At 43.3% G+C, this 26,312-nt stretch overlaps 1 protein-coding gene across 1 annotated transcript in view; it reads left to right on the forward strand.

Annotated features, from left to right (window-relative positions):
* The window catches only part of LOC122811972 (beta-adrenergic receptor kinase 1-like), a 2,445,913-nt gene that overhangs the window by 2,138,075 nt on the left and 281,526 nt on the right, over nt 1-26,312 (forward strand). Inside the window, exon 18 of the mRNA XM_044084173.1 lies at nt 20,680-20,691. Coding sequence (XP_043940108.1) covers nt 20,680-20,691 — 12 coding nt within the window. The remainder of the gene's footprint in view (nt 1-20,679; nt 20,692-26,312) is intronic.

Raw genomic sequence — 26,312 nt, forward strand, 5'->3', positions numbered from 1 at the left:
TTGCAAACTCAGTCTGAGGTAACAGGGAGAGGGGGATTGTGGGTAAGAGTTTAGCTCGTGAGTTTGAAGCTGACACGAGCTTGGAAAATGGCCGGCTCGGTTCTGAGGTCAGAACCGATACCCATGCGTAATGACTGAACGAGGATCAACAATACAGATGGAACGTTATGGTAAGACATAACTTCTTTTTTTGTGCAATTTAGAAGGCATCCTGGGGTATTATCTGGGCCCATTGATGCAGTGTTCTTGGCATTAGAGGGAGCATTAAGACCTGTTCTCTAGTGGTAACGGGAGTTGTAGTTTATTGTATTTCCTGAGGGAAGGTAAAGTTGGAGCTGAATTTTGTTGGCCAGTAGGTTTACTATATCTTCTGGCCTAGTGTAGGCGGCTCCATTAACAATGAGCTCTGCACATAATTGTGTATTGCCTTTGTGGTTGTCCCTGGCCTGGGAGGCCAAATTTACCTCAGGTTTGGCTTTGGTAAACTTTATTTGTTCTCTGAGTTGTTTAGTTTGATGAGAGTGCTTTTATCCTGCTGGATGCTGTATCTCCTAATTTTTGCCATGTTTTTCTTCCTTCTGTTATAAAGAGTATTGATGTGATTCTACCAGGTTGGGTTATTTTTTTAGTTAGTTCTGTACTTCTTCCTGATAGGTACAGCTGCCTCTATACAGCTATTGACATGCTTGTATAGGGTTTTTGTGAACAGTTCCTCATAGGCAGCAGTGTTCTCAGGGTTTATGGGAGCTTGAAATTTTGCCAGGATATCACTTAATAGTAGGAATTTAGTCTTAGAGTAATTCCTAAATATTCCAGGATTAGTTGGGGTTCCAGGTTTTATTTTTACTTCAAAGTACACCATTTTGTGGTCTGACCTCACTAGAGAAGACATTACACTAGGGAGTGTGCAGCACTCTGCCATGTTAGTGAGGACCTGATTCAGTATGGCTACACCTGTGGTTGGTATATTGACAGTATGGTCCAGAGAGTTTATGTTTACAAAATCAAGGAATCTCTGTGCCTCTACGTTTGGTGTCGTAAATGATTCCCAGTAATAATGGAGTAATTAAAGTTGCCCATGAATATGGTATTGGGTTGCATGATGAGCATTTCCAATAAGTTTAAATACATGGTATGGGTTTCCTGGGTCTTAGAGGGAGACCTGTAGCTTGCAAGAAAGTGGTATGGGATTTTGTCTAGGGTGATTTAATTGTGGAGAAGCTCCAGTGCATTGTCCAGTTTGACCAGCATTGAGGTTTATTTTTTTTTTTATGTAGATCGAAACACCTCCAACTTTAGTCCTTGTATGTGTAGTAACTGGTCTAAATTTGTGGAAGGCATTATAACCTTGCACTGTCAGTTTACTGTCCACAGCTTTAAACCATCTCTCAGTGACTTCAGATGTCGGCATTCTCTAGGGTGAAGAGAGCTTCTAAGGAGTGTGTGGTATGTTATTTAGACTCCGAACATTGAGCCATAACACCTTTAGATTTTCTTGGTTTTGATTTGCTATGTCAGAAGTACTTTCAGTTTGCCATTGCCTAAAAAGGCACTATGGGGGAAGACAATGTTTTTGCTAATATTCCAAAGCCTAGAGGGGAGAGGTGCAGACCATCTCTCACAAAGCAGCTTGGTCTGTTTACCATCTCCTTCCATGCCTAGAAATATTGCATACCCTTAGAATGATACCAGAAACTAAGCCAATTATTAAAGTCCGCCATCTTTCTGTTCGTATTGTGGCTTTATCCATAGAGAAGGTAAAGTACTGCTCGTACCAGACTGGGACACACATTCTGAGAGCTCCATGATGCCTTTCTCTTCATATAGTCTAGGGAGATGAATCTCAGGTCATTTACACCCATGTGGACTTTGTGTCATTCTGGTACTTATGGTCCAGTAACCTGAGTGCGTCTGTAATGTGGCAGATCCTGGCCCCAATAAGCAACTGACCGTGACTTTCTCCTTACTCATCCTGGTGAGAGGGACATCAGCGTGTCTCTCTCAATGGAGTCTCCAATGACCAGAATGTTTAACTGTCTGGTGGCTTGCCTTATGGGCTTAGAAGTAGAGGCTCCATGAGTTGTGGCTGTATATGTTGATGTAGGTGTTGTTTTGAAAAAGTACATTCAGGGCTGCTGAGGGTTTTTGTTATGTGCACTTTATCTAGAAGGTCCTTGGGGTTTAGTAAGTTTACATTTAAATGCCTAACCATATGTGGGTCTATACGTCTGCTTTGAATTGTGTGAAATAAGTGCAGCTTGTATGCTGCTGACAACCTGATTGACATTAGGAGTGCTTTTATGTGACTACATCTCTCTCATGCCATATCAGTTTGTTTGAGAACTAACTGATTGTCAGTAAACCTGAGACAATTTCTGCATTGCCTCAGGATGCCTATATTCACCAAATTGGTAACAGAGATGGTGTAAAGTTCATATCCGTGGCAGCAGACCCTTTTTTATTGATTCAGCAGTTGGAGTGAGAATATAAAGTTATGTCAGGAGTATCCAGTTTGCAAGTCTGGAGCAGTGCTTGTCACTGCAGACTAGCTGTGCTGTGTGCAACTAGATATTGGTGACATTTCAATGATGCTTTTACAGGAAAAATGTCTACTCGTGGTATCTGAGTCTGTAGACGGTACTGCCAAGCACTAAACTAATAAGTAGACCCTAATTTGTGGATGAAGTACTTAAGCAGATATTCTGAAGTTAGGTTAGACAGCAGGAAATCAAACAGCATTTATTGAAAAGAATGAATTAGCTTGTCAAGAATGATGAAAAGAGGGGGGAAGACTGAATGGCTACTGCCTGGGTGTTACTAATGCTGGTCACACCACAGCTTTACGCTGAAGGAGTACAATGCTGCTTCAATGATGAAAAGAGGGGGGAAGACTGAATGGCTACTGCCTGGGTGTTACTAATGCTGGTCACACCACAGCTTTACGCTGAAGGAGTACAATGCTGCTTTGCTTTTTTTCCTCACTAGAAGCAAAACATCACCGATCCCAAGATGAGAAGCAGGCCACAGGCTCTTTGGTGAGCCACATTCTTGTCCCAGGTGATACAAGGGTCTGTAGCCTTGCTGTAGCCTTTTCCTGGTAGATGCCTTGAATTGCAACCAGACCAATCAGGAAGGTCAAGCACAAACACTCACTGCCCAATCAGAAACTGTCTGGAATCAGTGCACTGTGCTGCTCCTCTCACATGGAGCAAAATGTAAGTACAAATTCCAAGCTGGCACCTATAAAGCAATTATTAGGCTTTCCGGTGATCATCAGTCTCCAGGAAATAATGTCCCTATGCTCCTCCTCTCACCAGGAGCAAAACAGAAGCATTAATCTCAAGATGTGTACTGAGAGGCAGAATATGGGCTCTTCAGTAATTGGTGGTCTTGGAGTAAATGTTGCATATCCTCCATCTGTGGAGGTTCCTCTAGCCCTCTCTTATTTGTGTGGTCTGTTCCATACTGGGTTGGCGTATTCTTCAGTAAAAGCTCACCCATCAGCAATCTCTGCTTGTCTGCCTTTGACTCCTCCTCTGGATTCCATATTTGAGGTCATATAGTTTCTTAAAGCCATCCTTCATATTAGGCCTCCCATGAAACCTCTTCTGCCTTCCTGGGACCTCAGTTTTTTTCTTAAAAAAATTGATTCATGCTCATTTTAGCCTGCTGCTTCAGCCTCCTTACAACATTGCACTTGGAAGACTGTTCTTTTGGGTTGTACTTTGGCCAAGAGGGTTTCTAAAGTGCAGGCCCTTGCGGCTGTTCCTCCTTTCTTAATTTTTCACAGAGACAGAGTGTCTGTACGTACTAATCCTCCTTTTATGCCCAGTGTGGTCATTGAGTTGTCCCTTAATCAATCTATTCATTTGTCTTCCTTTTTTCCTTCTCTGCAGTCTGCCAGTGAGAAGGTTCTTCACACCTTGGACTTGCATAGACTGCTCAGATATTATTTGAATAAAACTAAAGTTATTCGCAAATCTGAACAGCTGTTTGATGTTCTTCGTGTTTCACTGTTGCAGTCATTACATTTGGATTATCTGCTTGCAGTAGCCCTCAGTCGGCCTGATTAACAAAGTCTTGGGTCCTGTGTCGGATGCTGTCCCTTCTTCCATGACGTCAGGGGTATAAAACATGCAGCCAATGCTATTACATCAGTCTTTCTTGCCGTGTGGTGCTCGAAGCAGAAGCAGTTCGCAAGTGCCGGTCAGCCGACTCCTGAAATTTTCGTTTTCGAGTTTCAGAACCAAAGTCTTCAACTAAAGCTAAGTACCCTGTTGTGGAAAGTTTTTCTTGCTCCTTACCGATGTCAGTAAAAGTTAATAATTGCATTACTTGTGGAAAGCAAATACCTCACAAAGATTTTCATTCGTACTGTATTCCTTGCCTGGGTCCTGACCATGATGTACCTTGCTGTCAGTTTTGTGCTTTATTTAATCCACACACTATCCGTCGTCAATATATTTTTGCCTCTAAATATTTTGGTTCTCAGTTTAATTATCCAGAAATGTCGTCAGTTAGCCATCCGACTGCTGGGATTCTGAAAAAACGCAAAGATAAAGACAGAGACAGGCTGCCTAGGTCCAAAGCTGCCGACGATGCTTCTCCTAAGCTGTTTGCCGGTACTCAGTGAGGCGCTTTCGCAGCCCCTGATACCTGCTACTTCTGATTCGCAGGCCTCTACTGAAACCCATTAGGAGTCCGGTCTGCCGCGAGATGCTTCAACTGTGGAACCTGCGGATATCTCTACCTTGGATGGGTCCAGAGCCGCTGTGCAGGCACCAGCTTTTGAGGTTGTATTCAGGCCTACGGACTTGCATATTAAACCAACGCCTCCTTCTTCATTTAGGCCTAAATCTCGAACCATGCCTAAGAAACCGACGCTCAGGCCGCATGCTCAGGCATCTATGCCTAAAAACAAATGATAAGAATGACTGAAGATCTTATAACTTTAATCAGGGGAAGCCAACCTCCCCCTTCTAAGAGACATAGGAGTGAAGTTGTTTATGAATCTTCTGACCAGGATTCTGATTTTTCTGATTATCTGGATTTGTCCATATCCACTTATGAGGATTCGGTTGCAGAGGACTCTATTACCTCTGCTTCCCCTCCAGAGGATTTTTCTTTTAGTGAAACCTTACATACTCTAAGGGAGCATTTCCACTGGGAAAGCCGGGATTTTTCTGATTCAAAAAAGAGGCTTAGGGATTTCTTACTCCTGCCTCAGCATAGGCCTTTAGCTATACCTCATGTACTAGACATTGTTGATTATGCCTTTGCGGAATCTAGTTTGGCCCCTGATTCTTTGCCTCCTGCTCCCAGAAAACCTGACAGATATTACAGGGTTCCTGATGAACACAAGTTTCTTTTTAAAAATCCTATTGCGGATCTAGAGACCATTTCACAGGGACCCAAGGGCATTAAGGCTTCTACTGCTAAAAAATCCTACCCCTTCTGATAGAGACTCCAGGGTGCTGGGTAGATGGGGTAAGAAGGTTTACATTTTGCAACCTTGGCCATTAGGGCTTTAAACTGTCAGTTTCATATGTTAAAGTATCAACAACATGTTATTGGGTTGCTTAAACAGAAAATGATGTTGATTCCTGACTGTGCTGAAAATAAAGAATTACAGAATTTAATGCATTCTGCTGAACAGGTTGATAAACATACTTTGCAATGTGGATTTGAGTCATTAGAGGCCTCTTGCAGGGCTACTGTTACTGGGTCTGTGCTCAGAAGGCATGCTTGGCTTAAGGAGCAATCTTTGCCTGATCATGTTAAAGCTAAACTGTTGGATGCTCCCTTAAATCAGGACCGCCTGTTTGGCAACAAAGCTGAGGAAGTTCTTAAAAAGATGGAAGATAAATCTAAATCTATGCAAACTGTTAAAAGATTTCTTGCAAGTTCAGCCTTCTAGATTTAGTAGGCATTGGCCCTCTAAGAATTGGTCCTTTCCATCCCCTTCTAGGTCTTCTCAAGCCAAACCCAGACATAGCAGAAACCCCAGATTTCAGTCCCAGGGGACACACAAGACTAAGCAGTGGGGGATTTCCGCACCCAAATCTGGGATTAGTAAGACTCCCCCCCCCCCCCCCCATGGAAAACTGTCTCAATGACTTGCTTTTAAATACAAGCACTTCCCAACTGAATGCTCCTTTAGGTGGAAAGATTGGTCTGCAGGCCAGAAACTGGGAATTCATTACCCAGGACAAATGGGTTTTAAATATAGTGTCCCAAGGATACAGATTTCACTTCCACACGTTACCAACACCAAGCGGGTGGCCAGATCTACCCCCAAATCAGTGGGCAGAGGCCCAAAATCAAGTTCTCTCTCTCTTAAACATGGGGGAGCTATTCACTTGGTACCAGAAGAGGAAAAGGGACAAGGTGTCTATTCAAGACTTTTCCTGGTACCCAGAAAAGGCAATACATGGCATCCTATCCTGGACCTTTCTACTCTAAACACCTTTCTGGTGATTCTAAAATTCAAAATGCTGACTATTCACCAGCTGCTTCCTATGCTAGGCAAAGATATGCATGGTTGGCAACACTAGACTTGAAGCATACCTGTACATCCCTATCAGGGCGTCTTGCAGAAGATACCTACGCTTCAAAGCAGGCTACATGCACTATCAGTTCTCTGCACTGCCCTTTGACTTATCTACTGCGTTCAGGATATTCACAAAGTGCCTAGCTCCAGTCATTTCATTTTGCAGGTAAAGAAATATTCAAATATATCCATACCTGGACGATTGTTTAATTCAGGCAGAAAGCCAGGACATACTTTTGAATCATCTGGCCTTTGTTCAAAGGGTGCTGACTTGTCTGGGGTACACCATAAACGAAAAGAAATCACACCTGGTACCCTGTCAACAAATTATATTCCTGGGAGCAAGCTTAAATACAGCTTCCAAGCTGGCTTTCCTCACACCAGAGAAACTGATTCATTTGACGACCTACTTCAAACAAGTGGCCACAAAAACCCAGCTATCTGCAAGGCAAATACTGCAAGCCTTGGGGTTCAGGGCCTCCTGCATTTTTCTAATTTCATATGCAAGGCTGCATATGAGGAAACCACAATGGTATCTCAAAAGCCTATGGTGTCAACATTCACAGGATCTAGAAGCAATGATTCCTATCATACCTTGCCTATGCCTAGAGTTCCTTTTGTGGGCAGAGGCCTGCCACCAAAACAGGGGACTACCATTCACACTACCCCCTGCCGCCCAAACCTTAACAACAGATGCATCAGGCTATGCATGGGGGGATCATCTGGCAGGGAAGTGTATTCAGGGCAAATGCACCTGCACATAAATCAAAAGGAAATGTTAGCTGTACAGAATGCTCTGACAGCCTTCAAGGACCACATTCTTCCAGGACAACTAATGGTAAGACGGACAACACCACTGTCGTGTGGTACATAAACAAGCAGGGGGGTACACATTCTTACCCCCTCTGCAGACTAGCCATGGCATTGTGGAACACAGCCTTGAGCTACCAGGTGAATCTACAAGCTCAATTCCTAAATACACTGTTAGACGGACTAAGCAGAAACCTCATGGACCCACACGAGTGGAAACTGGAACCAAGGATTTTCAACATGTTGACAAGCAAGTGGGGGAGCCCAGATATAGACCTGTTTGCCTCCCCCCAGAACCCTCAGTTGGACAAATTTTGCACAAGGATTCCCCACAAGCTAGCTTGGAAAGTGGATGCTGTATCCTTCAGCTGGAAAAACATATCAGTTTATGCCTTTCCTCCTCTGCCTCTGCTCTCCAAGGTAGTACTAACGATCAAACAGGACACGCCAAGGACGATTTTAATTGCACCAGACTGGCCACGCCAATGCTGGTACCCCCTCTTGGGCAGTGTGCCACGCTTGGCCCCATGGCACCTGCCTCAGATTCCTTCCCTGTTGTCTCAGCAGGAGAACCAGATTCTGCACCCTCAGCTGCAAACCCTGAACCTAGCATCCTGGCTAATTACCTAATCTCTCCTTTACCATCCCTCAGTAAATCAGTGATGAATATCATTTTAGAGGCAAGGAGGCTTAGTACTAGAAAATCTTATGCTGCAAAATGGAAAAGATTTTGTGCCTGGAATCAGTCTCAAGGGATGAGCGCAGCAGTGCCCAATTTACTTCAGATTCTACAATACTTGACTGAGATGCTTCATAAGGGCTTGTCCTTTTCCTCCATCAAAATTCATACCTCAGCCATTTCAGCTCATTACAGCACAGAGCCTCTCCTCTTCTCCCACTCACTGCTCAAGCAGTTCCTCACAGGGGCCAAAAATTTAAGGCCACACCCAGGAGAGCTTCAACTCCAGCCTGGGACCTTAACTTTGTCTTGGAGAAACTCACTCTTCCTCCTTTCGTGCCAGCTGCTACTGCAGATTTAAAATTCCTTTCCTGGAAAACAGCTTTCCTTTTAGCAATCACTTCTGCAAGAAGGGTATCTGAATTTCAAGCCCTTATGGCAGTAGAGCCTTTCATCATCTTTCATGCGGACAGGGTGTCCCTCAGAACCAATCCCTCCTTCATGCCCAAGGTGGTATCCAGTGTGGCTCTTAATCAGTCTATTCATTTGCCAACCTTCTTTCCTAACCCACAGAACAAAGGGGAACGGATACTGCACTCCTTAGATGTGCACAGACAACTTAGATTTTACCTGGACAGGACTAAACCTCCAAGGAAATCTGAGCAACTGCTGGTGGTATTTGCTGCAGGGACAGAGGGGAAAGCCATTTCAAAGCAAACCATTTCAAAATGGATAGGCCACTGCATTCATTTCTGCTATAAGCACCATGGAAAACCTATTCCACAGGGCATCAGACCCCATTCAACCAGGGCTGCATCTACCTCCACAGCCTTTCTCAGGGGCGTTTCTACCAGGGACATCCTAGAAGCTGCTACCTGGAGTTCTGCACATACTTTCACCAAGCATTATCGTTTGCCATTTTTCTCTAAATCCAGAGCTGGCTTTGCCACTGCAGTCTTGCAGGGTCTTATAGCTGGTCCTAATTCTATTTAAATTCCTCCTCCCAACCTTAGCTTTGGGAATCTACCCAAATGTAATGACTGCAACAGTGAAACACGAAGAACATAGTAGAGTTGTGTACACTTACCATAAATGTAGATGTTCAAGTGTATTCACTGTTGCAGTCCTGGTTAGCCTTCCTCCAGCCCCCTTTCATCTTTTGGCTATACCTCTACTCTCCCTTACTATGCTCAAAAACTTTTTGGTGTATTTGTTTTTTTTTTTGTTGGTGGTATATCCTTGTAATTATAGATTTAATTGCTTCCCATTAGGAGGGCACCTGACATCTGGGGCAAGAAAAACTGATGTAATGGCGTCGGCTGCATGGAAGAAGGGACAGCATCTGACACAGGACCCAAGACTTTGTTAATCAGGCCAACTGAGGGCTACTGCAAGCAGATAACCCAAATGTAATGACTGCAACAGTGAATACACTCGAGCATCTACATTTATGGTAAGTGTACACAACTGTACTTTTCCTTTCTTCCCAAGTCTTTTAAGTTTAGCTGTTTCTAAGCAGACCATTTCTTTCTGGATTTCTATAGCCATTTCTTTTTGTCATTCCTTTCAAGACAAATATCTGTCTTCTTCGTTAAAGGCTCACTCTGAGAACTGTTGCTTCCTCTGGTGTTTTTTTCAAGGGTCTGGATTCCAAATCCATACTGTCAATACCTCCACTGAGCATTATAAGTTGGATGTTATTTCCAGGGCTAGAGCTGGCTTTGCCAGGGCTGTCCTACATGGGTTTCTTCAAGGTTCTTCAGTGCCATCCTCCCAGGGTTACTTTTGAGCTTTTGTACTCTCCCTTTTGTCGGGAGTACTGCAACAGTGATATTGAAGGGCATGGTACAGTTGTGCAAAATCTTACCATAATAGTAATGTCCTTCTCTTCACTTTTGCAGTATTTGCTCCCTCCTTCCTGCCCCCTCTGCTCTAACCCATTCTCCCTGCCTTCCTAGCCAAGAGGTTCTTCTTTCTTTTCTCCTTATGGATGCACATTTTCCTCCTGGGGCTTTTCAGTTCTGAAATGTGTGCATCTGTATGTCACCTTTATGTCTTGCATCTTGCTCAGGGAGCATACATGTGACATACGACAAGTGTAGATACTGAATGCTTTGGTATACTGGCCAGATGTTGGGCCATCCTTGGAAAGGATATCCCTTTTGTTAGGAATACTGCAACAGTGAAGAGAAGGACATACCAGGACAACTGTTTTGAGTGTGTACCTTTAACTCCTAGTGGGTGTGGCCTGAGCCTTTAAAAAATTAAGTTATCACCTTACAGTTCTAACAAATACTCATTGACAGAGGTCAAATATCAATACACTTGTGTTTCCCATCATATATGCTTCAAGATAAAATATTATGAAACCTTGTATGTAGCATGGTTTTGGAATTATTAATGCAAGTATGAACAAGTAATGTTTGATGCCTAGAGGAGCAGTAGGAGGTAACTGCAGATGCACCTGGAGGCGTCACTGGATGTAATGAGTTAAGGAAAATTTTACACAATTGTACTTTATTGTAAAAGGGATAGATAGATTTTATTAGATGGGATTTTTAATACTGATAGTGCCCTAGAGATGATGGTTTGGTTGCAAGTTTTATAATGGTTTTCATGAAAGTAAAAAGAAAAACTTCACAGACAGTGAGTGAATATACAAGGGAAGGAATTACAATTTTTGGTGCAACAGCAAATTTCATTGATCAGAACCAATTTAAACAGTGTGCAAAGAATAAAGTCTAAAAGGAATACATTTGCAGTATATCATTACTTCTCAAGTGGCATAACAATGGTAGTAATACTATGCTAACCCCTTTGTTTACACTTGAGTGTACTCAGTAGTCCAGTGAAAATGTTGCTTAGCTTATCTCGGTACTTGTGAATTCATCTTATTTTTAATTAATTTACAAAAATACTCATGATTTGTTCATCCTTCATTCACTGGACCATCTGAGTTTATACTTGTGTACCATGCATTCAACAAATGTATAGATCCGGAGGAAAAAGGCAGAAAAATGTAGGCCTTTGGAATTCACCCTCTGTTCTTCAACTACACTTGATTCTGACCCCTTTTCTTGTTGCAGTGTTGCTTTAGTGTCTTTATTTTCTTTATCTACGTTTATTTTAGACCAGTCTAACTTCCGTTTCAACATCAGTTGTTTACCTCAAAATTTCTAGCATCTGTCTTTTTCTAACATATTTATAGGACATAGTCCAGAACACCTGTATAACAAGCTATAATACGAGCAACCATAGAGCTTTACATTCCAACGGACCCACTAATTCACATTATGAATACCAGAAAAAAAGTAATATGAACAATTTCACTATAGTCACATTACATAACTCTTGCAAATGGTAATTCACCAGACCTCCCTTCCAAAATAAGAGTATCTTAAGAAGAATAAACAGTGGGGAAATAACTGTCTGAGCGAGAGAAAATTAATTCCTCCATCAAATCACAGACAGAATTGTGCCTGGAGTGCTAACTTTAAAAGCACAATAGAAAAAAAAAACTACCAGCCTCCTCCTTTTTACTCCACCCACCCCCTGTTGCTTATACAAACCATAAGCACTATCCTAGGTAAGTGAGTGAGGCTCTTGCCTGCAGCTACTGTATTGATTTCATCCAGCCCTACTCACACCTATAGGTACTCTCCTCAGGTAGTACCCACTCTACTTCCCCTGACCTCTCTTCCACAGATTCTGATAACCATGGACGGACAATTTCCTATTGTTTCTCCTGCTAGCCTGGTTGATATGGGCATCCTGAGACAGTGTAGCAACTGCCTTATGTACACAGACAACCCTCTTCTACTACCACCTAGGAACACAATATGTGAGAGATGCAATTAGATTAAGTACCTAGAATCCTTGCTGTCTTAGTCACAAGCCGGAACATCTGGCACTGAGAAGGTTGTCTGCACAAACACTACGAACACCACACCTCTGACACCACCCGCATATGTACAACACACACCTACACATGCAGGGGTTCTCAACAAAAACATACCTAAACAAAAGAGACCTCCAAAGTAAAAACACACATGCACAACATAAACAGCACCAAGCATCACACACAGTACACATGTCTGTGTCTCACAGCCTCTAAGGCCCAACCACAAACCCAACATACTAGTCATAGGAGAATATCAGGAGACACACAGATGTGCTCCTCAACAAACCAGACAAGGAGAAAGTCACAGTAAGTTGCTTGTCAGGTGCTAAAATCTTCCACATCACGCACGCACTCAAGTCTCTTAACAGGTACTGTTATGACTCTGTCATAGTCCATGTTGTTGTGAATGACTTGAGACGTACCTCTCTGGACTGTATGAAGAGAGATGTGATTGAGTTCTCTGAATGTGTCCCAGGCAGGTATGTCCCTAGCCTTAATCAGCATCCTACCATCACCCAGAATGATACCTCAATACAAACAGAAAATGATTGACTTTAATAATTGGTTTAGTTTCTGGTGTCATTCCAAGGGATCCAGTACTTGGCAGCCTAGGAGGACATGATTGACGGATGGCCTTAATCTGTCTCCCCTGGACTTTAGGCTTTTGGCAAAGGCTGTTGCCTCCCCTGTAGTGCCTTTTTTAGACAAAGTCATGAGCCCAAAATTACCAACATGAAAAATTCTTATAAACAAAATTTAAAGGTCATGCTGCTAAATGCTAGGAGTCTTTGCATGAAACTGCACTCATCGCAAGTATTCCTTGCCCTGGAGGATGCTGACATTTGTGCAGCACTGAAACCTGGATCAAAGCTGTGGAGAGCACCCTAAACTTACCAGGTTACTCATCCTACCATACTTTCAGACCCCAAACGGAGGACAACAAAGCCAAAAGAGGTGGAGTTTCACTATTTATGAAAGACATACACACCTCCAGGCTGGTCAAATGGTATGACACACAGGAAACACTCCAAGTGCAGTTAACTATTGACAAAACACCTATTCAAATAATAGCTAGCTACAGACCCCCAACCATGACTCGGGACGCCCACTCCACCTATCTGGACTTGAATCCATCAAGAGTCAACCCTCTACCCTGATCCTGGGTGACTTTAACTGCCCAGCCATAGACTGGAAGACCTATTCTAGCCCAAACATGAACACCCAGAGATTCCTCGACTTCATCAATGCCAGTGCATTGGATCAGCTGGTCGACACCCCTGTGAGAGGTGAAAATATCCTGGACGTGGTCCTAACCAACATGAGTAGCCACTGTAGCACTCCTACAGTGTCATCCTCCTTGGTAAGGTCCGACCATGAAGCAATCACTTTTGAAGTCACCATCTCCCCTGCCCCCCCGTCAGGGTCAAATGAAAAAAAATTTCCAGATCTGACTACAGTCTCCTCAGAGCAGGTATAAGCAGCTTTACAGCCACCATCCCTTCTGGAAATAGCACTAATGTCCAAGCCTACACCAAAAAACTGTTTGAGCAGCTACTTAGCTGTATGGACTCAGCAGTACCTGACAGGACCAAATCATCTTCCTCAAGGAAGAGTAAATCTGTCTGTTGGACAGCAACAATAAACAAACTCTACATAATAGGAAAAAATTGCTGTCCAAGGCCAAGAAGGAGCAGGTACCAAGTTGGGAACAGTCTCTCCTTTGTCTCAACAAGCAAGTAAGGTCACTGGTGAAATCCTGTAAGGCTAACTTAGAGTCCAGATTGGCCACATTCACCAAGGACAGTCACAAGGCCTTCTTCACATATGTCTGCAATCTCAAGGCAACACCCAAATCTGCTCTGAACTGTTGGTCAGTAACAGCACATACAGAAACGCTATAGATGTAGCCAACATGCTGGCAGACAGGTTCAATGAAAACTTCACCCACCCCGTCCTCCCCATCAGTAAACCATGACATCACCAGCACCTGTCCCCTTCCCCATATCACCAGGGAGCAGGTCCCTAATGCCCTGTCAAAGATAAAAAATACAGTCACCATGGGACCCAAAAATATACCTGGCTGTATCCTACATGAACTCAGGCATGAGCTCTCAGCTCCATTAGACACCCTATTCAACCAAAGCCTGAGCACCGGCTTCATCTTAGCTGAATGGAGGACAGCCACTGTCATCCCTCTACACAAAGGTGGAGCATCCACTGACTCAGGCAAATATAGGCCCATCAGCCTAACTAGCCTGATCTGCAAGGCCATGGAACGCATTATCATGGACCTTATAAGCAAGGACATTGGCAACCTCCAAAAGCTTGACCCCACACAGTTTGGTTTTGTCAAAGGGAGATCATGCCTGTTAAACTTGGTCGTCTTCTTTGAAACAATCACCAAAGTCATGGACAAGGGGAAGATGGTGCACACTGCCTACCTTGACCTAGCCAAAGCCTTTGACACTATTCTCATTCGGGCATAATAGATGAACTCTCCCAGCTAGGCATCAACCTGTATGTTACCAGATAGTAGCTAAATGGCTCGTTGATAGAACCCACTCAGTCAAAGTAGGGGAAGCTACCTCTAGTAGTAGACCCATAACGAGTGGTGTACCCCAATCGGTCTTGGGACATCTACGGTTTGGGATATACTTTTCTGAGGTGCAACCAAAACCAGTAGTCTGTGGCTGACCAAGTTTGCAGATTACTCCAAGCTGGGTGCTATTTTAAATTCCCCTAGTGATGTGAATATCCTCCAAGAGGGAATTACCCAAACTAATGACTGGTGCCAGAAGCATGGCCTCAAACTGAATGCCAAGAAATGCATCATTATCCCCTTTGCAGAAAATGTCATCCCTCCTAATTATCACATTAATAACAATGTACTAAGCATGCAATCGGTCATGAGGGACTTGGGCACCCAGGTTGATAGCAACCTGACTTTTGACCACCATGTTGCCTCCATTGTACGGAAGGCTTTCTACATGGCCCACCTCATAAGGAAGGGTATGTCATCTAGGAACAAGGAGGTCATAACATCCCTGTACTCTTCCCTTATCAGACCCATTATCGAGTACAATGTCCCCTTCGGCATGTACCTTGCCAAGCACATGCAACAGTTGGAGAGACCACGGAGGTTCCTGACCAGGAAAATCCAGGATCTCAAGCACCTATTCTGTACAGATGGGCTAAAAGCCCTGTCCCTCTACTCAGTCTCATACAGACTGCTCAGAAGTGACCTGTGTCTGGCATACAAGTCAACTACAAATCCCTCAATACTGACACCCACTATATATATTGTAAATTGTAATTGTCAATCTTAGAAGAACAGTGTATCTAATTAACACACAGCTTCAGATGCAGGATTTCTCCATTGCACCAAATTGAACCAGAGTCGTTCTGTCAGCTGCAAGTCCTGTCAGCTCCCAGTAACAGCAATTTGTAGACATTTTCATTTCGCAGCAATCTGATGAAAGATACAGTCAATTGTACCTTCATTGTTTCACACACACACTCGAAAAAGTAATTTCCTTCTTCACCCTCTAAAATCCTCCTCAAGTGTGCATTTCTCCACCTTACTTTATCTTCCAACATGGAAGCTTCAGTTTGATGTAGAGAATTTGACTATTTAGATGTCCTTCCGTATCATTGTTGCAGTATTCCTTCAATAGGGGATTCCCTGCCAAGGGCAGCCCAACATTCAGTCAGTATACTAAAGCCTCAGGAATACATAGATGTCGTAAATCACACATTTGCTCCCTGCTGAAGGCGTAGAGCATAAAGATGACAACCTGTTGTACATACCTCAGAACTTCTTTACCACCAACTCCGAACATCGTCATTAATTATCTTTCTGAATGCTCCCTTCTGTGCCAATTACCATGCCATGTTTCAGATAAGAGCCCCCTTGGGGTTTCTTCTTGTCAGTTTTCAGTTTTATTTTTGAGAGTTTACATGTCATGATATAAATTGAATGACTGTCCACAGCCCTGTTTTCAATGAAATGGCTTTTGGTGGCAGGCAAAGTGTTAAACTCAAATCTATTGTTTACCTCATTCACTCCAATGGAGCTCCGAAAGTTTACACTGTAACTTCCAATGGGCGGAACCTAAGCCTTTTGACAGAATCAAATTTTGTCCTGATATTTCAAACAAATGTTCATATTTCTGGAATCATAGGGGTTATGAAATAAGTATAAATGGCAAACTCTTCAGCACAAACTATTTTTATAGTGGTAGTATTCTTTACGTTCTAAGTCTTAAACATAATTTTATAACAAGAGAGAATTCCAACAACTGATCTGCAGGTAAAGGTCGGCAAACAAGTAAAACATCAAAGCAGATTAAAAAATCCTCATACGACCAACACGGCTGTAAAAAATAGTATTTAATAAAGCAAATAAAAAACAGGTGAGTACTTTCGCAGTTAACTGCTTTTTCAGACCAATAGAAAACAATAAAAAACACTGAATGAAACAACACATTAAAATACAGCGCTGACCAATCAAATACCCAAAATGAACCTTGCAGTGCCGCAATCAAGTTCATAACAAACCCATTCATAAAAATCTAGTCACATCAGTGCCTCAGACCTCTCGCTTTCAAGATTGGTTTAACAAATACTTCATCATTCAAGCCAGGAAAGGAGTCTGCTTTAAAAAATGCAGTCCATTGTAACTTGGCACATTCTGTCTTGTTAAAAAGACCACCACCTCTCATATTCTCTGATATTCTTTCCAGCACAGTAAACTTAAAAGTATGCTGTACACCAGCCTCAAGTACATGTTTAAATAATGCATTTGTTGATCGTTTATTACGAATGTCACCTATGTGTTGTAAAATCCTGTCTCTAAACATCTGGTTAGTTTTGCCAGTATAAAAACAAATACACACTTGGCATTTCGCAAGATAAACAACATTCAACGTTGTGCATTCAGCATAGAATTTAAAATGTATGTATTTTTCAGATAAAGGATGTTGAATATAACTGGTACTCCAAATATGTTTACAGGCTTGACAAAGACCTGCACGTGAAAGTACCTATGCAATCAGATAAACTAGGGCATTGCTCATGTTGTCTGTAACAAAGATGATGATTTGAGGACTTCTTATTGTAAAAAGTATACTTAGGAGAAGTGCCAATGATATTTCTTATAGTATCGTCATTCATTAATATGTGCCAGTTTCTCCTCATTATATCACACACTGAGCCTGTATCACTCAAGTACGTTCAAACGGTTTGCTATTAGATTTTCGAAGTGAACTCCGTCGACTGCACTGTTGTCGAACATGGAAGTTCAAAAACGGTAATATCAAACACCAAAAGCCAACCTAGGAATGGGTTTTTAACGTGGGTTGAGATAGGGGAGAAGTTTGTAGTTCGGCATTAACACTGAACACCTATCTCGAACCATGTTAAAACCGTTCCTAGGTTTTTTTATTTTTATTTTATTTTATTTTTGTTAAACCGGGAGGGTCCGACTGGACACAGGTCCATTTTCAGCGGAGGCCCGGGGAGAAAAGCTCCATGTTACAGTAATAGATTAATACAATACAAAGCAATTAATGAAATTTAAAGTAGGACAGAGGAACATTACATGGCATGTGATAACTATAGTAGAATGTACAATTAGTATAGGCGAGGAGAGATTAACCCCTCCCCTACAAATTTTTTTTTTCTCTCCACTTCACATTCACAAAAACATTAATAATTTTTTTTTTTTTTATCCCTATGCATTCACAAAAACATTAATAAATTTACAGTCACAATGCATTTATGCTTTAGTACAACTGAGAAGTAAATAAATGCCCATAGTGGCATAACTAAAATATACGTATAGGTAGGATGAGAGTAAGAGGAGCTCTGTTAGGTATTATATTATTCTTAGATACAGATAGAGCATTTATCAGGTAAGGAATATAGTACAGAACAGTACCAGTGTTGTTTTTTTTCTGCTGTTAGATTGGTGATATGTTTGGATGAATATGCAAGGATATCAGTAGAGCTAAGTAAGGGAAATGTTATAGTGTAGCAGAATTCTTGCAACTGAGCATAGTTATTGCTACCCTGGTGTGTAGCAAGAGCAGAGCCAATTATTAGAATAATAGGATTGCAAGAGGTGTTTGAAATGGGTGCTAGAAGTAGTGCTAGTTATATTGTTTGGGAGTGAGTTCCAGGTTTGTGCTGTTGTGCAGGCAGAGAGAGATTTACCTGCTTCATTTTTATGTCTTATTACTTGAATGAGATTTTGGTTGCTAGATCTCAGGACTCTAGTGGGTGGTGTAGGGCTGGATTAGCTGTTGGAGGGCAGGTGTTTTTTCAGGGTAGTAGTAGAGTTTATGTGCAACTGTAGCTTGATTAAGTCTTAGTAGCTGAGGAAGTTCCAGCCACTTGAGTTGCATTAGGGAAAGACAGTGATGGGATCTATTTGAGGAGTTTGTCGCAAATTTGGCAATTTTGTTGTAGCATGATTCCATTTTGTGAAGTTCAGTCTGGTGAAGGTTAGTTAAGATAGTGGAAGCGTAAAGAAGGATGGAGAGGACGTGGCTTCTTGCAATAGTGGCTTTGGTCTGATTAATCATGAACTTTTTTATTTACCTTTTTGGTGGTTTGTGCTATATGGATATCAAACTTTAGGTGATTATCAACCTCTACTCCTAGTAGTTTGGTGTGGTTGGTTGGTGTGATTTGAATATTATTTTTTGAGTTTATTGTGAGGCTATAGTTTGAACTGGATGATCTGCCAGGGGTGAATAGGATTAGTTTGGTTTTCTTTGTATTGAGAAGAAGTTGTATTTTAGTAAAACAAGATTCTGCTTGTGTAAAGTTGAATTGGGTGAGGGTGTGTAGTTCCTTTATGCTGGGGGCAACACATATTATGGTGGTGCCATCAGCATATTGAACTACTGCAGCAGTGGGCAGTGAAGAGGAGATGTCGTTAGTGAAGAGGGAGAACAGCAGTGGGCCAAGGATGGCTCCCCGGGGGCTCCTATGGAAACTGGTAAGAGGGGGGACAGCTTTTGGTGTTCGATATTACTGTTTTCGAACTTCCGTGTTGGACAAAAGTGCAGTCGACGGAGTTCGCTTTGAAAATCTAATAGTAAACCGTTAAAAGTATATGTGATGATTTATTCAAGTTATTGGAGGGAACTGTAGGAGCTCCATTCTTAATCGAAAAAATGGCTAGCTATTGTATCCCTAGAAGAATAGACTTCTCCAGCTATCTTATTCACGTCACTGTGGAAGTAGCCCTTTGCAACAAAATTATCTGCTACTAAACCTAAAGCCTCCAGGGCATTATCATCATTATGTCATCTTAATGTATGTAACAGTTGGCCTTAAGCCACATTCCTAGGAATATGCCTAGGATGCATACTGATTCTGTGGAGCAAATTATTTCTCTTGCATGGTTTCTTGAATGCTTTCATTGTTATGTATCCCCTGCGATCTTTCACAGTAGTAATATCTAGTAAGTCTATGCTCTCTAAGGAATAATTGTATGTAAACCTTAGAAAAGACATAGTGTGTAAATCAGCAAATAAAAGTTCTAGTTCCTCTTCTTCCATGTCTCAAGCAGGAACTTCAGTCGTGGATTCGTCACTTGTCCCTCAACCCAGGGCTTCATTTTCAACCTCCAGGAGCTCTTCACAGATGCCTCAGACATGGGTTGGAGGGCCTCCTTTGGTCCTCTGAAATTGCAGGGCCTTCGGTCTCTTTGACAAAAGAAAGACCACATCTGTATCAAGGAACTGAGAGCTGCTCTTGTGGCTCTTCAGGGTTTTTATTCTCTTTTCCTTCCAAGGCCCTTCAAGATTCTCACAGACAATACCACAGTGTTGTGGTATGTCAGCAAGCATGGGGCGAAACAAGGTCTCAGCTCCTCTGCAGGTTAGCCCTTCAGGTTTGGGATCTGGCTATCTAGTATCAGGTGACCCTTCAGGCAGTTTATATTCCCTCAGATCAGAACATGGTGGCAGATTCTCTGAGCAAGTCCATAACACAATTTCATGAGTGAATGATTCACAGGGATGTGTTTCTGTACATTGTCCACCGGTGGGGTACTGCTCAAGGAGATCTTTTTGGCTCCCATCTGAATAGACAACTTCCTCTATTTTGTGCCAGAGTTGCTTAACCTCCAGCCTGGAAGATGAGCACCCTCTCTTTTTCTTGGAAGGGGCTGATTCTTTATGCCTTCACTCCCTTTCTTCTCATTCTGAAAGTTCTGTTCAAGGTAAAACAAGATGCTCCCAAACTTTTACTGGTGACTCCCTTTTGACCCAAACAGCACTGGTTCCCTCTTCTGCATCTAGCCAAGGGCAGTCATCACAAGTTACCTTACATGGTGGACTTGCTCACACAAGACAAGGGATCTCTCATCCATCCCCACCTTTCTACTCTGACATTGTGGGTATTAGGGTTTTGATCTCCTACAGACACGTTTTTTTTTTCTGAGGACATGCTTGGGGTCCTGCAGGAGGCCAGGAAACCCACTACTAGAAAATCGTATTTATCTAAATGGAAGAGGTTTTCTGTGTGGTGTCTGTCTTATAACCTGGATCCACTTACTGTGGATGTTCTTTTGGTTCTCTCTCATTTGTGTGAATTGCGCAGTGCTAGGTCGGCATATTCTTTTATTAAGGCTCACGTATCAGCTATCTCTGCTTGTCTGCCTTTGACTCCCCCTTTAGCCTCTAGATTTGAAGCCAAATAGTTTCTTAAAGGTGTCCTTCATATTAGGCCTCCCAGGAAGCCTGTCCCTCCTTCCTGGGACCTTTATTTTGTTTTAGGAAAACAATGACTCGGGCTCATTTTGAGCCTGCTGCTTCAGCTTTACAGAAATGTTCTTGGAAAACTGTTCTTTTGTCCTGTACCTCTGCCAGATGGGCGTCTGAGCTGCAATTCCTTATGGCTGTTTCTCCTTTTTTTCATTTTCCATAAGGACATGGTGTCCCTACAGACAAATCCTTTTTTCACTCAAGGTGGATAATGAGTTATCTCTTAATCAGTCTATTCATTGCGCACTTTTTTCCATTCCCAACAGTCTGCTAAGTGAGAAATTTTTGCACACCTTGGATGTCCTCCTATTCCAGTGTTGTAGTATTCTACATGTGGGTTTACCCTTCTTCCTTTTGCATACATCCGGCTAGTATTCCAAAGTTTTTCAGTCCCTCAGGGTGCATCGGGTGTCTGACGTGGCTGTAGGTACGTGGGCCACAAAAGAGATGACTGCATGCACAAGCCATCAGAACTTTTCAGCCGCCAGTCATAAGCCAGTTCCTGCTACTCGCTGATGCTGGATTAGAAATAATCAGATAAGTACCCCGTTGGGGGAAACTTTCAGTCCTTCATTTTTTTGTATATAGTTTGTTCATGTCATCCGGAAGGGGCAAGTGTAAGTGTGGCCAGCAGATTCCCCACAAAGACACCCACGATCAGTGCCTTTTTTGTTTGAGTAAAGAACATGACCACGAGAACTGCCCTATTTGTCAGGCATTCATTTCTAAGACCTTATGTTGCCGTTTGCATGCTCTGAACCTTTTCCTAGAGAACCAACGGTTAAAGCAACTTGCATTAGGGATGGAAGGCGCGTCCGACACCCCAACAGAAGCACCTATAGAGAAGGCCAAATCCTTTTGGCCTACCTCTACCGCCCATACCTCAGCCCATGGCCAACATCGGCCTGGCAGAGGAATTTGCTTCCGCCAGACAGGATAAAGTGGGTACCTATGAGGAAGCCACACAATCCCAAGCGGACGGCACATCTGTAGAGGCATTACCAATGTCTGCCTCAGACGGGGGGGGGGGGGGGGCAGCGCTCTCTGTGGGTCCATCGGATTCTGCCGATCCCATCCATTCTTCTGACTCGAGGCCTTCTCTTACCCGGATGCCAGCTAGGCCTCTTAAGAAGAAACAAAAGACCAAACATCTCCCTCCACTGCCTGAAAGCACACCCGACTGGCAAGCTTTCAGCCAAAGCCTGTTCAATGCCTTCATGGGCCTATGCCCTACCTAGGTAGGAAGCCTTAGCATAGCCCCTCAACTCTAAAGTCCTAGGCCTCAAACTTCGGATACTGTAAGGAGAGACGAAGAGAAACTTTCTGACTCCTCCTCAGAGGACTCCCTCTCCTACACTTCACAGATCACTTCTTAACTGGATGTGGCTCCTCAGAAGAAGTCCATTGACCCTGACTCCCCAGTTAGGATTTAACCTTCGGGGAAACATTCTGCAAAGTGAAAGACCACTTTAAGTGGGAATCCACTGACATGACTGAAGTGCAGAAGAGGTTCTACAACCTCATACAGATAGACTCTCTCAGTCCTTCTGCTGTCCCTCCTATTCTGCCGGCATTTCTGGATGCCTTTTCTTCAGCATCCCTTAACCCTGACTGACAACCACCTGCATCATGCTTGTCTAACAGATTGTACAAAGTTCCAGAATCAGAGAAATTTCTCCTTAAGTGCCCTCCAGCTGACCCAGCCACTATTTCCATTTCCACTGATAGGGCTTCCAAACGTCTACCTGCTACAACCATACTTCCAGCTGACAAGGACAGCAAGACAATGGAACATCTGGGCAAGAAGATGTACACTTCTCCCACTCTGTCTTTCATGGCCACAAATTACCAGACTCACATGACCAAGTATTCCTTAGCCCTGCTGGACAAAGCCACCAAGGAATTGGCTGACATCTCAGACTGCACAGTCAAAGCCTCACTGTCCTCCTTCCTAGCTCTCACCTCTCAGGAGAACAGACACTCCATAAAGTGCAGTTATGATTATAGGTTCATAGGTTGGTACTAGGCTATCAGCCCTAGGGCCTATACAAGCCTAGCCATAACAATTCCCCTGGCTATTTCTTCCCACACTATTTACTTCCCTGGACTCCTGTCTAGCAGGGCGACTGACGTGATCCCTGGGGTGAATTTCCTTTCCCCCATCCAGTCGTCAAGATTCCTTTTGAAGAGGGCCAAAGAGGCACTCTGCTTGACATGTATGGGCAATCTATTCCAGAGTCTGGAGAGTCTCTGGGTCAGGAACCTATCCCTCCAGCATGTTTTGTTTATTGTGATGACAAGGTTTAGATCCCTGAAGCGTGTGGCTCTGAGGGATTGGGATTTCTTTGTAGCTCTGGGTTTGACATGGCCTTGAATGTTAAGCAGAGATCGCCTCTGAGTAGACGATATGCAACAGAGTATAGCTGGAGATTTTTAAGGCAGTCAGCGTAGGGCATCTGCTTTAGGCCTGTGATTCTTTTAGTGAGGTATTTCTGCGGCCTTTCCAGTTGTTGCAGATGTCTTGAGAGGTACATACCAAACGGGGCGTTGTATTCTATAATGGGTCTAATGAGGGATGAGTACAGTGGGACAATGACCTCCTTTCTTCTGGATGAAAAGCCCTTAGTGATGAGGTGTGCCACATAGAAGGATTTCCTGACTGTTGTGGCAATGTGGTTATCGAAGGTGAGACCACTGTCCACCTGTGTCCCCAAGTCTCTCATCACACTTTCGGTGTTTAGTGTACTGCCACCTATATGGTAATTCACGGATACATGTTTTTTCTCAAAGGGGATAACTATGCATTTCTTGGCACTGAGCTTGAGCCCATGCCTCTGGCACCAAGCATCTGTTTCTGTAAGGCCATTTTGTAGAGTATCCACCATCATTTGGGGTTTCAATAATGGCTCCCAGTTTGCAGTCATCTGCGAACTTTGTTAGCCAGAGTCCCTTAGTGTTGGCCTGTACTTCATAGAATTAGATGCCAAACAAGAGCAGTCCCAGGACTGAACCCTGAGGTACTCCACTTGTCTGGAGCTGGATTTGGAGTCGGCTACTTTTACAGTGTGGGTTCTGTCAGTAAGCCAGTTAACAACCCATTGGGTGACGTAGGGATTAATGCCCAGCTTAGTAAGTTTATCTATGATTCCAGAGTGTGGGATGGTGTCAAAGGCATTGGCATGTTCCAGATAGGCTGTGTGGACCACCTTACCCTTGTCCATGGCTTTGGAGACTGATTCGAAGAAGTCAGTCAGGTTCAGGAGACAAGATCGGCCCTTCACGAACCCAAATTGTGTGGGGTCCAGTGTTTGAAGGTTGCTAATGTCTTTGTTTATAAGTTCTGTGATAATACGTTCCATGGCCTTGCAGATAAGGCTTGTCAGACTGATGGGACGGTAGTTTCTGGGATCCAAGGTGGATCCCCCCTTGTGGAGTGGGATAACTGTAGCTGTGCGCCACTCATTGGGTACGAAGCCTGAAGTGAGGCTATGATTAAACATGACACTTAGGTGAGGTGCCAGTTCATTTTGTAGTTCATGTAGTACACAGCCCGGGATGTTGTCTGGTCCCATGGATGCTGTATTCTTAGCTTTGGAGAGTGGGTTTTTTGCCTGCGTGGCCACAATAACTGGAATTTGGCAATCTTTCTATATTGAGATGGGCCCTTTAGGGTTGCAAGGGGGGTGAAGGCACTGAATCGATCTGCCAGGATTTTGGCAATGTCCTAGCAATCAATATATTTAATGCCATTCTGTTGTAGCTCAAAGCAGATCTGAGCATTGCCATTTAGATTCTTGACATAGCTATAGAATGCCTTGTGGTTGTCTTTGGAATCATTGGAAATTTTATTTTCGTAACTAGCTTTTTATGATTTTATGAGTGATCTCAGCTTCTTACTGAGGCTGGTAAGTGAGTTTTTTGCATCCTGGGATTTTCCTCTTTACTGCAACAGTTTCTTCCTTCTTGTTGTATAGTTTGTTTATGACAGGGGACCACCAGATTGGCTTCCTTTTTTTGGAGGAGAGCATCATGGTTCTATTTGGGATGGCACGATTTATGCACAAATGCATGTGCTCATACAGTACTTTAGTGTAGGATTCAAAGCAGTCGAACTTTCAGTTCCCGTCTGCATGGGTGCCATGAAGTTTGTTGCTTCTGACTTGAGTAGCATGACGTTGGCCTTGGAGAAGATTTTTACGGATGTTTCTTTACTAGGGGATGGGGGTGGGATGTGGATGTCAAAGGTGATTAGCTTATGGTCTGACCTAACCAACGAGGGGGTGACCAATGGTGTGGAGCATTGATTTCCCATGTTGGTAATGACCAGGTCCAGGATATTGGAGCCCTTGGTGGAACTATGGATTAGTTGATCCAAGGCGTTGGAATTTATGAATTCCAAGAACTGTTGGGCAAAGGTGTTGGTACACAAGTAGTTGTCCCAGTTAATGGCATGGTAGTTGAAATCACCCAGTATTAGGGTGTTTGGTTGTATCTTAATAGCTTAATATGTTCCAGTAAGTTTAGAAAGGTGTGGTGAGAATCTTGGGGCATGGTGGGGGATCTGTAGCAAGCTACAACTTGGATTGCAGTTTTACCTAGTGTTAGTTGCACCTGGAGATTTTCGGATGCATTGTGTTGGGTAGCTAGCCTGTAGGTGTGAATATCCTTGGTGAATATGGATACTCCTCCACCTTTAGTATTCTGGTCCTGGTTTGGTGGCCGAAAAGTGTGGTAAGAGTTGTAGCCTAGTATTGCAGGGGTGCTCTCTGGAGCCTTGAACCAGGTCTCAGTTACTGCACAGATATCGATGTTCTCCATTTTTAGGAGTGCCTCGAGAGAGTGCATTTTGAGGTTTAGACTTCTAGCATTGAGTAGCATTACCTTCAGATTTTGCATACTTGTATCTGTTATGGTGGTGGTTTTGTCCTTTGAGCCTTGCATAAAAAAAGGCACTATAGGGGTGGCAAGAGCCTTAGCCAGTAACTTGAATCCTAGGGGCGACAGGTGCAAACCATCTCTGGCAAAGCATTGTGGTTTGTCGATCATGTCATTCTAGGCAGATAGATACTGGATCCCCTTTGAATGACACGAGAAGTTTAGCCAGTTGTTGAAGTCCATCATTTTGTCCTTGCACTGTGGTATCATTCTGGACGAAGGCAGGATGCTACTCAGGGATAGGGTCATACCTGCATGTGCCACATGATCCGAGAGCTCTTCCATGTCTCTTTTCATGTAGTCCACGGAGGTACGTCTCAAGTCATTCACTTCAAAATGGACAATGACAGAGTCATATTTGTACTTGTTGTGGAGTAACTTGAGTGCATGTGTTATGTGGTGGATCCTGGCACCCAACAGGCCGCTGACTGTAAGTTTCTCCTTGTTTAGCCTGGTGAGTGGGACATCAGTGTGCCTGACTCACCTATGATTAAAGTGTTGGGTACATTGTCTTACCTTAGGGGCTGTTGTTGGGTGGCACACTGGTGTTGGGAGCTATGTGATACTTTGCTTGTGATTGGTGTTTGTTTGCGTTTCAGCTTCTGAGGTCCTTGTTGCTTGGGCAGGTTAATGTTAAGGGCCTCCACATATGTGGGTTTA

Source organism: Protopterus annectens, chromosome 9.part0, assembly GCF_019279795.1.
Source record: "Protopterus annectens isolate FY-2018-M chromosome 9.part0, PAN1.0, whole genome shotgun sequence".
In the NCBI taxonomy this organism is placed as follows: Eukaryota; Metazoa; Chordata; order Ceratodontiformes; family Protopteridae; genus Protopterus; species Protopterus annectens.